This window comes from Musa acuminata, chromosome BXJ1-4, assembly GCF_036884655.1.
Source record: "Musa acuminata AAA Group cultivar baxijiao chromosome BXJ1-4, Cavendish_Baxijiao_AAA, whole genome shotgun sequence".
In the NCBI taxonomy this organism is placed as follows: domain Eukaryota; kingdom Viridiplantae; phylum Streptophyta; class Magnoliopsida; order Zingiberales; family Musaceae; genus Musa; species Musa acuminata.
In genome coordinates, this window is record NC_088330.1 from 8,048,898 (window position 1) to 8,064,690 (window position 15,793).

Genomic DNA, 15,793 nt, shown 5'->3' on the forward strand with positions numbered 1-15,793 from the left:
ATTCATAGAACCGATAATATAAAATATAGTCTCTCTTTTTATAGAGATAAAAGCATTGGATTCATAGCATAAGGTAACAGTGTAAATAGAATACTTCATCATTTTATACATGTCTTCGACGTACGTATAAAGAAGACACATATAAATGAATAGGACAAGGCAAAAGGCTGTGCAAACATAGTCCCCGCTTCGTGCGCCACTCGGATTGCTGACAGCCTCACGGCCATCCCCAATTATTTTCCACATTGCTTGCGTCTCGTCGTCTGCTACGAGGACTTCTACGTGTCGGCGTGCCCCGGACTCGGGTCAGGTATTCTTGTGCGGTGCGGGAACATGTCCACCACCACTGCTGCCTCCGTTTCCTCCTCGTCCTCCTCGCCGAGGTACGCCGCAGTGAACCGCCTCTTCCCCTCGCTCCTGCCGTGATGTTTTGTGTGCTTTGATGTCTTCTCGAAATGAAGCTGAAATCTTTTCAGATTTTGAATTTTGAGACATCCGCAAGCAGGATAGTCCAATCCATTTCTTGATTTGGTTTTTCTTCTAATCTTTATGTATCTGTTTGAATTATAATCATGGAGAGAAGAGGAGATGAGGAGGAAAGTAGAGAAAATCTTGCTTTCTCTTCCTCTGTTCTGATGGAGAGGAGTGGTACGGAGAGAAAAAGTTGTCTTTTTTCTTTCTTTTGGTTTAGTTAAGAGGAGAGATGATGATGAGCTTTAGTAGGAGGTAAAAATGTTGGCCCTAATTGTTGTAGATTTTACAGTTCTATTTTGACGTCACATAATCGTGAGCTCAAATAATCAGATTCTTTCGTTTTGCTTCTCTCCAAAACTTTCCTACTTTGGGAAGGAACAAAAAGTGCTCTTGGAGAGAATTGGATCTTCCCCTCTTCTTTCTGCTTCTTTTCGATTCCTTCCTACATGCCGTATCCAAAGCGCTCATCCTACAGGCCTGAGATTTCTGCTTGATATGGAAGTTATTATCATAGTTTGTTTGATTATCTAACTTCTGTTCCTAGAAAGATTAAAAAGAGGCACTGTAACCTGAGATCTCAACTAGAAGAGAATTCAGGGAATAAGTTGTTCCCATGGTAAGCATTGTTGATCTGGTTAAAGTATCAACGCAAGTAATGGCAAGATTTGCATTAAGATGATGTTTATTATGTAGAAGCATAATTGAGATTTGCCTTTGCTTTTTCGTAGCAGAAATTCCCTTGCTTCGAAAAAGAGAAATTATCCCATCCATCTACCATGTTCTTGCAAGATATGATGATGCTTTCTTTGCTTGCGATCCTCCATTTATCCAGCAATAGGTTCAAAGAAAGATTTTTCTGATCATTTGGTTATAAATTATGAGATGATCAAACTTGATGTTTATCTATGAAGAAATCAGGATTCTAAAGGTCAAGATCAGAATCAAGATTGGATAGCATCAATGAGGACTGGATCAGCCAGATATGATGATCCATATCATGGACTTGGAGTTTGTAATCCTTTTTGTTGGAAATTATGAAAAGATCATGTTTGATGTTTATCGTAGGAGGTTTTACTAGGAATAGGATCACAATCTGCTAGATTATGAGATTTGGACAGCGGATTGGAAACAGTGAATTGTAAAACAAGTTATGAAATAGATAATCTAAGGGGAAGATTACAACATTTCAGGAAAAAAAACATTACTAGCATCCCAAAAACTATTTGTTGAAGAGCATGGCTTGTAAACAAGTTATGAAATAGATAATCTAAGGGGAAGATTACAACATTTCAGGAAAAAAAACATTACTAGCATCCCAAAAACTATTTGTTGAAGAGCATGGCTTGTAAACAAGTTATGAAATAGATAATCTAAGGGGAAGATTACAACATTTCAGGAAAAAAAACATTACTAGCATCACGAAAACTATTTGTTGAAGAGCATGGCCTGTTCATGGTTTTAGTTCTTGCTTATATCTATCTAAATTTGTTAGTAACTGTAGCTTGGAGTTCTACTATCTATGAGGGCCAGGATGAAGCAAGCAGTCTTTCATGTCTAATGAGGGATCCATTTTATACTATGAATTTTTTATGTCAGATGAGTCACAAAATTTTATAAGTGGAATGCATCCAACTTAATCTATACAATATTGTTAGTGGTTAATTTTTTAACTTATTATCTTAGGTCTTAGGCCGTCACCTTAGTCCATGTCACAATGGTGTCCAATTTAAAGTGGGAAGGCACTTTTTTAGAATTTGCAGAAAATATTAATTGCCAAATATTTCCTAGTATGCAGTGACATGGCGTGCCAAGTCCATTGCTTGTTTTCTAGATTTACTCATGGGTGTTCGGAACAGCTTTTAATGTAGTTTTGTAAATATCATGCGGACTAGTTTTTGATATCCAATGAAAAAATTGTATTATCATTCGGTGCTTGGAATCTCCTCTGTTTTCGTATTGAAAAATCACTAGTAAACTCTTTGCATTTTCTGATTGTCGAGGATTCAATCCCAAGACAATCTGGTACAAAATCCCTTTCATTATAACAGTCAATTATTTGTTTTATTTGGGGAAGTTTCTCAAACACTTGCATTCGCTTTATCGGTATTGTGATTCACAATCCGGTGGAAACCCTCTTTGTTTAGTCAAGAAACTAGACAAAAAGATTTAACCATTTTAGACTATGAATTTAAGAACGTAATAAAATGGCATCACTGAACAAGGAGGACAGCTTGTAACAATCAGTTGCTGTACATACTATCAGAAAATAGCATTAAAATAAGTGTATCTTGCAAAAGCTTGATCCTAGATTATGAACTTGTTCTCTCAAAACAGAAGAAGATATATTTGCTATGTTTACCCACATGATTAAACACTTCTTTGCATTCCTTTCCCAAATTCTGTAATCATTTATGAAATATCACCGGTCCGTATCTTGAAAGAACTCCATGACGCAATAAGTCAGTTTGTCTATAAATTTATTTTCCAATAAATTTAACTGGTTAAAAACTCCATTATCAAATTAATGAGAAACTCAAAATTTTCTTCATTGATCTTTCTTGTATAACCAAAGAAGCACCTTTAACTTGAATTTATTGTATTAAACAGGATCGATGAGCTTTTTGACCATCTCATTTTCATTTATCTGTTATGATTCATGATTATGTATAAATTTGCTTTGTGTTGTATATGAGGTCAGGAAGCTTTCACAGTGCCGATAAATTGGATCAAACCGAGCTCCTATTAGGGTCACTTTTGCTTAACCTCATCTGTTCATCGCGTATGTTGCTCTGTGTCTGTGTCCACCACATTAATTTGCTGATCTTTTCGAGTAAAGGCTGGAAGGAAAGGTGGCTCTCGTGACCGGCGGGGCATCTGGTATTGGGGAAGCCATTGCCAAGCTCTTCAGAAAACATGGTGCAAAGATATGTGTGGTCGATGTGCAAGATGCTGTCGGCCAGCAACTATGCGAGTTCTTGGGTGGTGATCCATATGCCTGCTTCTTCCACTGTGATGTCACCGTCGAAGATGATGTTCGCCGAGCTGTCGACTTCGCTGCCGAGAGATATGGCACCATCGACATCATGGTTAATAATGCTGGGATTACCGGCGAAAAGGTGGTGGACATCCGAAACGTCAATTTCGATGAATTCAAGAGGGTCTTCGACATCAACGTGAATGGCGTCTTCCTCGGGATGAAGCACGCGGCACGAGTCATGATTCCTCAAGGGAAGGGCTCCATCATCTCCCTCGGCAGTGTGGCATCGGTCATCGGAGGAATGGGTCCGCACGGGTACACCGGTTCCAAACATGCAGTGGTAGGTCTTACCAAGAATGTGGCCGGAGAGCTGGGGAAGCACGGGATCCGAGTGAATTGTGTGTCTCCATATGCAGTTCCGACGAAACTGTCGATGCCGCATTTGCCGGAGTCCGAGAGGCAAGAAGAAGATGCAGTGGAGGGGTTTCTGACGTTTGTGCGCAGCTGTGCCAACTTGAAAGGCGTCGACCTGCTACGGAATGATGTGGCGGAGGCCGTGCTCTACTTGGCGAGCGACGAGGCCAAGTATGTGAGTGGGCTCAACCTGGTGGTGGATGGGGGATTCACTTGTGTTACCCACATTCTTAAACCATTCGAGTGAGGTAACGTAAGTGCCGCAACCTGAACTTGCCATCTGATGTAAATAAACGACTTCCCGAGTGTGGAAGAACAACCAGAGTGTGATTTCCAACTTAGATTTGCAAGACATGTTTGCCCGTTGTATTTTCTGTCGGAAAACTTTCTCATGTGCATATCTAGTGGTTGCAAGCAGTGGTTGCTTTTTCTTTTTCTTTCTCTTTTCTTATCTTTTCTTCTCCCATTCTTTGAATTGTCTTGTGATGTTAAAAGCATGCCATTGCAACATTCTAAATATTTTTGATATATGAATTACAATCTAAAAGCATATCCAACAAATTACTCAAATTACCGGCAGAATGATCTAATCGTGCATAACAATCTTGATGTTTAAAGTTGAAAGGATCAAATCTCGGATCATTCGCCGAATCGATATTTTTGATATCTAAAAAATAAATAAATAAATAAATATACTAAAATATAAAATATATGAATGTTATTATGAAAATAATCTTATAAGGCAGTAAAAAATATATATAATAAAAAAATAAACATAATGAAGGGATGAGATGGTAAAAAATACAATAGAATCTTCCTTTCCCTCGTCGTTATAAACAAAAAAAAAATTAATACATTAAGAATTTAAATATATTACAAAATTAAGAACATTCAAATCCTTTTATAATATTAGATTTGAGAGCAGATCTTCCTTTCCCTCGTCGTTATAAACAAAAAAAAAAATTAATACATTAAGAATTTAAATATATTACAAAATTAAGAACATTCAAATCCTTTTATAATATTAGATTTGAGAGCAGATCCAAAAAAGAAAATTAGACAACCACATAATAACTACTTTAGAACAAGAAATCTATCAAAGGATTTTGAGGGTACTTTGATCCTTCCGGTGGAAGGTTCGGTTCGCGGTTTTCTGGTTTGATAACTGTACTTCAAATACTGGCCATGGCTGAACTCACCATGAATTCAAAAGAGACATGCACTAGCAAGGAGTGTTTCTGATATATAAGCATCCGAGACAACCCAGAACAAGTAGCATATGAAGTAGACATAAACGGTGATCAAGCAATCGTATCACATAAGGAGTCTGCACCTTTTTATGGATCATAAAAGTGGTCCTTCACTTGTTTTCTTCAAGCTTATGCCTCACCATGCAATCATGTTCTACCTTCATATCATAGCCATTAAAGTTGCCCTACACTAATTCACGATGCAATATACTCGGTCGCGTCAAATATCAAAAATTAACAAAGTTCTTCCCTTTCAAGCTCTCGATAGTTTCCTTGATGCTTGTTTCCAGAGGAATGTAGTCGAGGCCCAGACTCTTGTATTTTTCTTTGGAGACCTGGTATACAGGCACAAAGGGCTTGTCATCAGCGCACCTGCCAATAAGGTAACTTAGAAATTGTAGGGGAAATTGCACACAAATTAAAAAAAAAAATCTTTTGCAGAATTATTCCGTCAGCAATTAGTGACATGTAAACAAGCAAATCCAGACCAACAAGATGTGCATGTCAAGAAGAACAAAGTCGAACATGGAGGGAAGGGCCATCACAAAATCGAAAAGATATGCCAGTGACACAGAATTTCATGTTCAACTTGCTTGGCACAGCACCAGATATCAACCATCAGATGAAGGTAGTGATTTTTCTCTTTGATCAAGAAAAAAAGGTAAGAACTACGAATTTCTTACACTATTAACTGAAGAACTCGAAAATGCTACACCTCAAGATCTGTTCATCTAGTGTCCTGCTGTTGTTGGGCCTTTCTAAAATTGGGGTCTTCTCCATGTTTGCTAAATCCATCATCAAACTGGGCTCGATACCACTATGTTTTTAAGGAACTCTAGGAGATACGACTCTATGCTAAACTTAGAATTGCACAAATGAAGATGAAGAGACAGTGAAGACAGATAGACAATAAATAAAATAAATAAAGAAACATAGAAGTAATTGCATATCCATCGACCTAATCTCAAAAGTAGACAAACATCCAGGGTCAAGTTACTGAGACCAAGAGGCGCACCAGGACAATTAATACAAAAACCTAAATGCTATGAAAAGATTCCATACCTATGAGAAGCATGTAACTTGAAAGAATATAGACATGATGAATATAATTCTATCATTAGTTCACGAGTCCTAGTCAACATGTGACAATTGAATCACATAAAAATAAGAACTGTAACTTACTTCTCAGGAAGCTGTAAAGAAGGATACAGTTCACGTATGATCTTCACAATGTCTGAAAAGTGAGAAACCCTTTCAGCAAGACAATATCTTCCCGATGCCGAGGGAAGTTCAAATGCCAAAATGTGTGCCTTGGCAACGTCTTGAACATTTACCCACCCAAAGGTTGCATTAAGAAATGTGGATGAATCTAATTACATCAAACAAGATAATTAAACTCATAGTTCTATAAAACACCATTTTCTAGAAAACAATAATTAAGATGAGAAAGAACTAAAATCATTCTAGAATGCATATCACAACCAAAGCAGTTTGGCAATCGGAATCAAAGCATCAGGCACTTAAAATACAAGAATAAAATATTTTGATGTCATTTTTTTTGGTTGACTAGGGAAAACTGAAGTCCATATTAACATGTTTTTCCCATGCCTGACAAAGCCATCAGGTCAACCCAAATTTCCTGCTTCATGTGTCATGAGTGTTTACAAGATTCAGCTTCTAGCATTGCGTTACCTTACTAAGCTTGTCTTACAAAAAAAAATTGCAAAGATAAAAATTCATCACTAATCTATACATTCTTAGCAAGCAAAATATTTCATATCTATTCACTCATGAAAAAGCATAAATTGCTTGAACCTTAATAATGTTGACATGTAGCTAATATAATTTGGTATCAGAATATATATATATATATATATATATATATATATATATATATATATATATATAATTTGGTATCATATGCAAATGATCTTTTAAAAGGTTAATAAATATGCATGAAGAATATAGTCACACAACTTCAGATTTTAACATGAAACTACCTGTTTAATTTATTTTCAAATCACATGAAGAATGCAATGAAATTATAATAATCACACAACTACTAAATTTATGTTGCTTAGAATGAGAAGAGCAAGCCAGCAAACATACAGCAGTGGGAATGTTGAGATTTAAGATGACTTATTAATACAGTAAACTTAACAGTTAACATGAAATTCAGTAATCTTAAACAATTCATTAATGCAACTAAGGAGGAATAGACAGTTACAAAGATCAGCAATGGACTGAGAATTAAATTCTTGATGATGATAATCTTTGAACTAGAACATATATTTTGCATATATATGCGTCTTAGAAGAATTTCACAGTATATGCACTGTCTAATTGATTAGGCCAAATAAGTATATTCCAGATGGATATATTGATCTGGCAGCTGGAGTGAGAAATTACAATAATGCTAATGGCCAAATGACAAACTTGGAAAGTTGCTATTGGGCATATTACACACAAAGACCTCAACATCTATCTCCCATAGCATGGAGGATTCACCTCATAACCAGCCATTAGTTATTTTCCATTATATCATCTGCAACATAAAATTTGCCCAGATACTGACAAACTTCATTAAATAATGGTGCAAAATAAAATCATATGTGAAACAAATCAAGCTTCATACCATTTATTAAGTTCAGGATTAAAGCAGAACTTGTGTTAAGTGTTGACTGCAGAAGAGGACCTACGACCATTCCTGGGTTTATTGTGACAATATCTATAGCATTCTCCTTGGCAAATTTCCAAGCAGCCTCTTCTGCCAAAGTCTTCGAGAGCACGTACCATTGCTGATGTAATATGAGACATCTTAGAAAAACATGTATAATAAAAAAATCAATAAAGACATCTATGAAGGAACCAAAACAATAACTTAAAAGTCATAATGTCCCAACATTTTGGGTTGGCTGCATGAATCTTTTCCCATCATCAAACAAATAATAATAACAATAAATATAATTGTAAATAAATGGACTAATAATAATGAAATGAGAACTACCAAATAAAAAATTTTAATATTGCTAATTATGATAATTCCAGTAAAAAATAATCATTACTGGAAAAAGTTGTATTCCGGGTTTCCTATTGTCACGTCATTAAACACACCATATTATACTAATCAAAGTTTTAGGACTAAATTCGAGGATGCATTAGACACCATATGAAGAGTAATAAAAAAATTCTGTTTAACATAGTAAACCTTTGCACTGTGGCCCTGAGTAGCATCAGTGTTACAGCACCATGGTTCATTATATTTTGTTTCATTTTCTTTCCATCCATACCCTTTCCAGGTAACCCACAGCCATAACCCTGCTATTACAAAGCTGCAACAGTACTTCTTAACTGCTGGAACTGCAGTAATTTAGTACTGTAAGATGGTACTGCTGCAATAGTGAACGGAATCGCCAGAACACTGCTATGCATAGTGTTTGAGGCATTCATGCATGCCATACAATCATCCAAAACACATGGATTGATGTGATTGTCGAGCTGTACATTGACTTTCAAGCTGATGCCAATCAATTAGATTGGCACTTGAATGACTAGTGCAGCTTCTCTGATTAAATTTTCACATATCAATCTCATATTGCCTATGGAAATAAAATCTCAGCCCTGGAGATATCAAACATTTCCCTAAGACCAGTTTGAGACTGCACCATAGTATTTTCAGCTTAGTTAGCACAGGCATGACGATTAGGCTTCAGTTACCATATCTCAACTAATACTGCCTCATAAACTTTTGCCAGCATGGTTTTCCATCATCCAGTTGACCGCACATTATACTTGGAAGGTCTGCACAACCCTCTGTCACAAACTATACATAATTACCATGTAAAAATATTTGGTGTATCGCAAGGGCAAGATAGAAAGACTATTTGAACACAGGGATCTTTTGGTATCAAACTAGCATGTTTGTGAAGGTCATTGGCATGAGATAGGGTGCCTTCTTTATAGCATAATGTAGAGAGCCCTGATGAGGATAATAGAGATTAAAATCTATATCATGGATGACAGTGAAAATGACAATACAACAGCTGTAAAGGATTATTAAGTGCATATTATCAGATACCTCATCCCGCTTGCAGACCTCAGGATCTGAGAACCATGTCTCATCAACGACCACATCAGGATTCTTTGGTTTATCATTGTATACAACAGCAGCCAACGATGATGTAACAACAACCCTTTTCACAGAAAATTTCTTACAGGAAGCCAAAACATTAAGTGTCCCTTTCACCGCTGGTTCAATTATGTCAGCCTGAGTTTAGAGTACACAAACCAAATCAAGAATCATGCATCATATGGTCAGATATGATAAAAAACAGGAAAATGAAAACATAAATGGCATGCAATGTCTTGTGGATATGCCTCGTCTAACAGCAGATGTTCTCCAACTGTATTATATTATGTATTTGTGGATTTGAGTATTGGGTAGTTAAAAAATATATATAATTTTAGTTTGTGTTGTCCATATGAGAATATTGAGATGGATACATGGAGTTATTAGAAAAGATATGAAAAAAAATATTTTCTTTTGTGAACAGTTAGATGTCATTTCAATAGAAGATAATATGAGAATGAATCATTTAAGATGGTATAAAGATATGCTAAGCAAACCTACAGATATGATAGTTACAAGGGATAAAATAATTACTATTAATGATACAAGGAGAGATAGAGGAATACCTAAAAAGGACTTCTTGAAATAATAAATAAAGTTTTAAATATTGAATACTCTTAACTCATATGACTATTTACATATCTTAATGGCCACAAAAGATTTATGTAACCAACTCCAAATAGTTGGGACTTTACGGTTTTATTGTTGTTGTATAGAGAATCAACAAATATTCATTTTGGTGAATGACTTCTGGTCTTATGGACTTGCAGTTACCAGTACCAGCCATTCTAATGGGAACATAACATATTAGTAGTATGAATACATTCTTTCCAAAATCCTCTTATGAGTTCAAAGGGCAAAAAAAAAATAGTATTGAGAAATTACATTTTACATAGAGATAATTACCATCCACACAATTTACATAGAAGCAATTTAAAACATTTCAATAAACTGGATTGTGAAGGGCCGCATAGTGACTCTCATGTGTCATGCCATTACGGCATCACCTACCGGATGTTGTATTAGCATTTCACCTAGACAGTAGCCATTAAGCATACTTAAAAGAGGGGCAAAAAATAAAAGGGGTCTTCTAAAACCTTTGGAACTTCCATAAAATGCAGGATTTTGCATTCAAAAGATAAAATGATTGGACATGATTAGACATTTGTAAGGAATAGACTCTTAAATTAAAGAAACTTATCAAAAATTAATACAAATGGTAACACATAGACATTAGCTTAGTCAGTAGAGATCATAAATGTAAACCTGAGGATCTGCAGCTGCAAAGGAAAAAGGAGATGCAGTGTGGAAAACACCATCACAACCCTTAACAACAGCATCAAAGGATCCCTCATCTAATAAGTTGGCTTTAAAAAAAAGCAGTCTCTCAGAGGCTCCTTCCAGAGCACGCAAGTGTTCAGTCTTCTTTGGATCAGCTGATAAGAATGATGAAAAACATTAATAAGAGAAAATACAAACACAATCTTATATCAACATGCAATTCATATACTAAGAGAAGATCAAATTGCAATCAAGCAAATCTAATTATTTTCCTGCTGACAACATCTGCTTAAAAAATATGCTTTAAAGAAATGCAAAGGAAAATAAAGTAACAGTTGAACAGAGAAGAATTGTTTTCAAAAACATATACAACTTAAGCATCTCTTCGGGTAGCAAAAAAGTTCAACTATGAAGTAAAGAAGTAGCGAGGCAATTTTAGGTGCATCAACACATTGAACAGGAAACTACTCCATGGTCATTATTCTCGTCCATACAAATTGTATCAGCTGAAAGAAATGATAAACATGGTCTCTAAAGCCCAATCGGCACATTCAGAATTGCAATCTTTTTCTATCATAATGATCAGCTGAATGATAATCGGCCACAATCATCAGCATGGTTTCCTAAACTTGCCAATATCAACATACTTTCAAACAGAAAAACAATTTGAGTATGCCCCAAAAGGAGTTTCATATTTGCATAAATCCCATGTCAAAGTCTCACTATGCAACCCTTTGTAACAATTTTGCATGCCTTTTTAGTGCATCATTGCAAGTAGAAACTCACAAGGTTGACATATGCTCCCCCAAGGGTATTTTCCCAGCAAATACAACAACTTCACAAGTTTGCATGCAATTCTAGATTTATAATTATAATGTGTCTATGTGCAAACAAGCACATCGAGAAATACCCTTGAGAGATTTAATGACCGACTTGATTTTCAGGTTAATTTAAATGTTATGATCAATGTTCTAAAAGTGTAGTTCTACTAGTGCAGTTGACTTTAGGTGTTGCAAATCGCTATGTATTACACAAAAACATCTGTGGGGCACATTAAAATATAAAAAATATTGTTAGTGCAAAAATTACAAATATACAAAATTAAGCTTAGATAATAAATGGGCATATATTTGTTACAACCAAACCTATAACGTATCGAATAAGATTTGTACTCATCCAAAAAGCTAATTGAAATGGGTAAAGGTACTGAGGTCAGCTAGTCCTTGTCTGGTACTGCTATATATGTATATGCAGATGCAGATCATAGGGTCTCATAGGAGACCACATAGAACACTTTTCGAAACATATCCAACTTTACCCAAATAGGATGTCGGATATGTTACCACAATTGAATCAAATGATTCATAATGGTAATACAGGGCAAAAACCATAATCACATAACATATCACAAAAATTGATACAACATGCTCCATCATGATTTTGTTGCAACCTCCACATTCCAGCTCTCCCACTTTATTCGAATGTACCCAAATCTCACACATAAATTGAATCTTTTTTCATTATTTAACATAATCTTCAAAGTTCCTCGTCCTAGTTTATTTGAGTCCTTGTTCTCTTTTTGTGATTCAATTCAACTCTTCTTGGCCATGTCGAGCATGATCAAGCTTGACCCCTTCAGTTTACATAACATTTTAGTTGGTCAACTAGTTGATTACGCCTTATCAATTGGCTCATGGATGACTATGTTGCAACCTATACTGTTGTCAGCTGAGGGTTCAACAATCAAACATCTCAAGGATATGTTGAGGATATTAAATCCAATGATCTCAAGAGGACTCTATGGGGCCGGCCAACAAATGCACGAGCTGATCACAAGCACATAACTTCCCCATCGCTTCACAGTTCGCACTGACGCAGTCGCCATGTGCATTTTTGCAGGATCTGAAAACATGGTGAACGAAAACGGCGTCCGATGAGATGGATCTCACCAGCGTCTCGGACGGAGGCGCGGACGGTGTAGCCGCGCTGGAGGAGGAGCTTCACCAGCCACGAGGCGATGTAGCCTGACGCGCCCGTCACGCACACCACCTTCCCGCTGCCGCTGCCGCTGCCGTCGGTCATCGTGACTCCCGCGTGGCTCTTTGCTCGATCGGTGGCTCTTCTGAATGGGAGGGGCGGTGAGCGATTGGAGTGGATAATCGAGGTCGGCGTAGCATAGAATTGGGTGGCAGGGCGGAACATTTTACCCGACGGCAACCTCACCGCTGCAATCATTGCCAAACGCTGTTCAAAAGTACGTAAGAAGTCTTTTTATTTATTTTTAATATTCACAATAAAAATGTCTTAAATCATCAAAATGTCTCCATAAATAAATAAATATTATAGACTATTTTATCCAAAAAAACAAAAACATTTTATGAGCTTAAAGTTTCATAAATTTTTACTTAAAAACCATCACATTTAAAAATAAAAATACATAATACTTACACGCAGATTCAAACATAAAACTTATATACAATAAATAATATACTAAATAACTCTAATTTTTATAATACAAAAGGAAATACTAAATCAGTTCACTGAATAATTAAAAATGTCAATTTAGATTTAAATAAAATATTTAAATAATTAAAAATAATAATAATATGATAAAGTATTTATATAGTGAAAGTTTGGGATCAATTTGATATACTTTATTTATAGTGTTATGATATTTTACCAAATTGAACTATAAAAAGTCCTTAAAATAAACAAAATTAGGAAAACCAACTGAGTAGTTATTTATATAATATTAAGGTCAGCTGAATAAACTTTACAGTTTTACACTTAGACTTGATTATGCAATCAAATGTAACAATATGTATGTAACATCATAAAATTTATCCATCTCATTTCAATAGTGATTCTATAGATTTTTCTATTTTAGGTCATTATAATAGGTTTTTAAGCAAATTTTGATATGCTTTTATATTGATTTCACAAATCGAGTACAAGAAGTTCATTTATATGTGTAACACCATAAAGTTTATCCGCATCATATCAATCTTTTAATATAGTAAATAGATATAATAAAGACTGCGATTATTGTATATGATCTTTTAAGTCATCGTGGTAGATTCTTACTCGATTAATCCCATAAATCACCTAATAATCCTTAATGCAACATCGAAATTACATATTTAGTATTCGTTTTATACATATTATTATTCTTATTTTGTTGATGAACACATAACTACACATAAAAAATAAAAGGTATCCTCGTAATATGCTTAGTGATGGTGAGGGGTTAATTATATAATCCTATTAGTATCATGATCCCTATACTTAAAAAAATTATATTAAGAATTCTATAATTTTAAAAATAAATTAAATAACCCTATTTGTCCTAACATCTTCATCGACTACATTAATTAAAAACATAATATCTGACACCAAATGTTAAATCAATATTAAAGTGATGGGTAAAAAGATAAATTTAATATTTTTTTTAAATTTTATTAAAAAATAATACAGAAAAAATTTTAAAATATCTTTTATTCATCATCTTCATGTTGATCTAGCACATGATATAATATGTTATGTTTTCCATCAATGAAGCTAATGACTTTAAGATAGATAAGATTATTTATTTTACTTTTAAAAATATAAGGATCATAATATAAATATTTTAAATATAAGGATCATAACGTGTAACATTAATAGGGCTAGAGAGTAATATATAATTAGCCCGACGATAAAAAAAAAAATATTGAATTGATGATAATCTATATAATGATGTCACATACAAAGATTTTATAAATTAACTTTTTGACGAGTCTTAGACATGACAAATTAGTGTTATATTGGATTTACTATTTTTTGTTTTGAATCAATTGGAATAGTTTATTTGACAAAACAATTGGTTTTGTTTGGGATTTGAAAAAAACATCAAAGGATTGAGGTTTTTATACTTTTGTTATTTTAGGTAAGATAATCTCAGGTGAATATATTTTAAGAAAAATTGGCTAGAAATGAAATGTTTGAGCCAGACGAAATATATTTTATGTCGCATGATATATTATATAAGAGAAAAAATAAGTAAAGCTGCGATGTAAGCCCGTCTAGCTCAGTCGGTAGAGCGCAAGGCTCTTAACCTTGTGGTCGTGGGTTCGAGCCCCACGGTGGGCGTTTGAGTTTGATACATAATTTAATATAGTAAATGGATATAATAAAGACAACAATTATTGCATATGATTTTTTTAGTCATTATGGTAAATTCTTACTCGATTAATCCCATAAATCACCTAATAATCCTTAATGCAACATCGAAATTACATATTTATACATAATTATATATATATTCGTTTTATACATATTATTATTCTTATTTTGTTGATATACACATAACTACACGTAAAAAAATAAAAATATATTTAGTGATGGTAAGGGACTAATTATATAATCCTATTAGTATCATGATCCTTATACTTAAAAAATTTATATTAAAAATATTATAATTTAAAAAAATAAATAATAATATTTATCCTGACATCATCGTCAGTTAACATTAAGCGACCAACGTAAAAATAATAGATAAAAAGATAATTTTAATATTTTTTAATTTTATCAAATAATAATAATTTTAATATCTTACGAAATGAAAAAGATATTAAAATTCTCTTTTTATCCATCATCTTTATATCGTTCAACATATAATATCATATTTTATTTTTTGTTAACAAAGCTAATGACTTTGAAACAAATAAGATTATTTGTTTCACTTTTAGAAATATAAGGATCATAATATAAATATTTTAAATATAAGGATCATAATATATAATATTAATAGGTTCCTAGAGGATAATATATTATTAGCTCGATAATAAAAAAAAGTATTGAATTGATGATACTCTATATAATGATGTGAAATACAAAGATTTTATGAATTAGCTTTTAGGCGAGTCTTAGGTTCACATGATAAATTAGTATTATATTAGATTTACGATTTTTATTTTAAATCAATTAGAATAATTTATTTAACAAAACAATTGATTTTGTTCGGGATTTGAAACAAACATCAAAGGATTGAGGTTTTTATACTTTTGTTATTTTAGATAAGATAATCTCAGGTGAATATATTTTAAGAAAAATTGGCTAGAAATGAATAATAGAGGCAGTGGAAAAATATTTTAGGTTGCCTTGTATCTTATATATATAAAAAAAATAAGTAAAGTTATAATGTAAGCCCGTCTAGCTCAGTTGGTAGAGCGCAAGGCTCTTAACCTTGTGGTCGTGGGTTCGAGCCCCACGGTGGGCGTTTAAGTTTTC

At 34.0% G+C, this 15,793-nt stretch overlaps 2 protein-coding genes and 2 non-coding genes across 5 annotated transcripts; 3 read left to right on the top strand and 1 right to left on the bottom strand.

Moving 5' to 3' along the window:
* The first annotated feature begins 174 nt into the window (after positions 1 to 174).
* On the top strand, positions 175 to 4,302 carry LOC103981080 (zerumbone synthase). The gene is made up of 2 exons (XM_009397672.3): positions 175 to 383; positions 3,311 to 4,302. The coding sequence occupies exons 1-2, from the start codon at positions 334 to 336 to the stop codon at positions 4,110 to 4,112; spliced, it is 852 nt and encodes a 283-aa protein (XP_009395947.2). The 5' UTR covers positions 175 to 333; the 3' UTR covers positions 4,113 to 4,302.
* Positions 4,303 to 5,083: 781 nt separating this feature from the next.
* LOC135645284 (phenylacetaldehyde reductase-like) lies at positions 5,084 to 12,766 on the bottom strand. Of its 2 annotated transcripts, none has more exons than XM_065163534.1 (6): positions 12,475 to 12,766; positions 10,511 to 10,680; positions 9,194 to 9,382; positions 7,751 to 7,913; positions 6,298 to 6,484; positions 5,084 to 5,450 (listed from the first exon to the last, which is right to left on the bottom strand). In XM_065163534.1, the coding sequence occupies exons 1-6, from the start codon at positions 12,758 to 12,760 to the stop codon at positions 5,369 to 5,371; spliced, it is 1,077 nt and encodes a 358-aa protein (XP_065019606.1). In that variant the 5' UTR covers positions 12,761 to 12,766; the 3' UTR covers positions 5,084 to 5,368. The 2 variants fall into 2 exon arrangements, with proteins under 2 accessions (XP_065019606.1, XP_065019599.1); XM_065163527.1 differs by having other exon boundaries at positions 5,084 to 5,487.
* A 1,814-nt stretch (positions 12,767 to 14,580) lies between these two features.
* Positions 14,581 to 14,653, top strand: TRNAK-CUU (transfer RNA lysine (anticodon CUU)). The gene has a single exon. It is a non-coding gene; the product is annotated as a tRNA-Lys (tRNA).
* Positions 14,654 to 15,709: 1,056 nt separating this feature from the next.
* Positions 15,710 to 15,782, top strand: TRNAK-CUU (transfer RNA lysine (anticodon CUU)). The gene has a single exon. It is a non-coding gene; the product is annotated as a tRNA-Lys (tRNA).
* Positions 15,783 to 15,793: the final 11 nt, after the last annotated feature.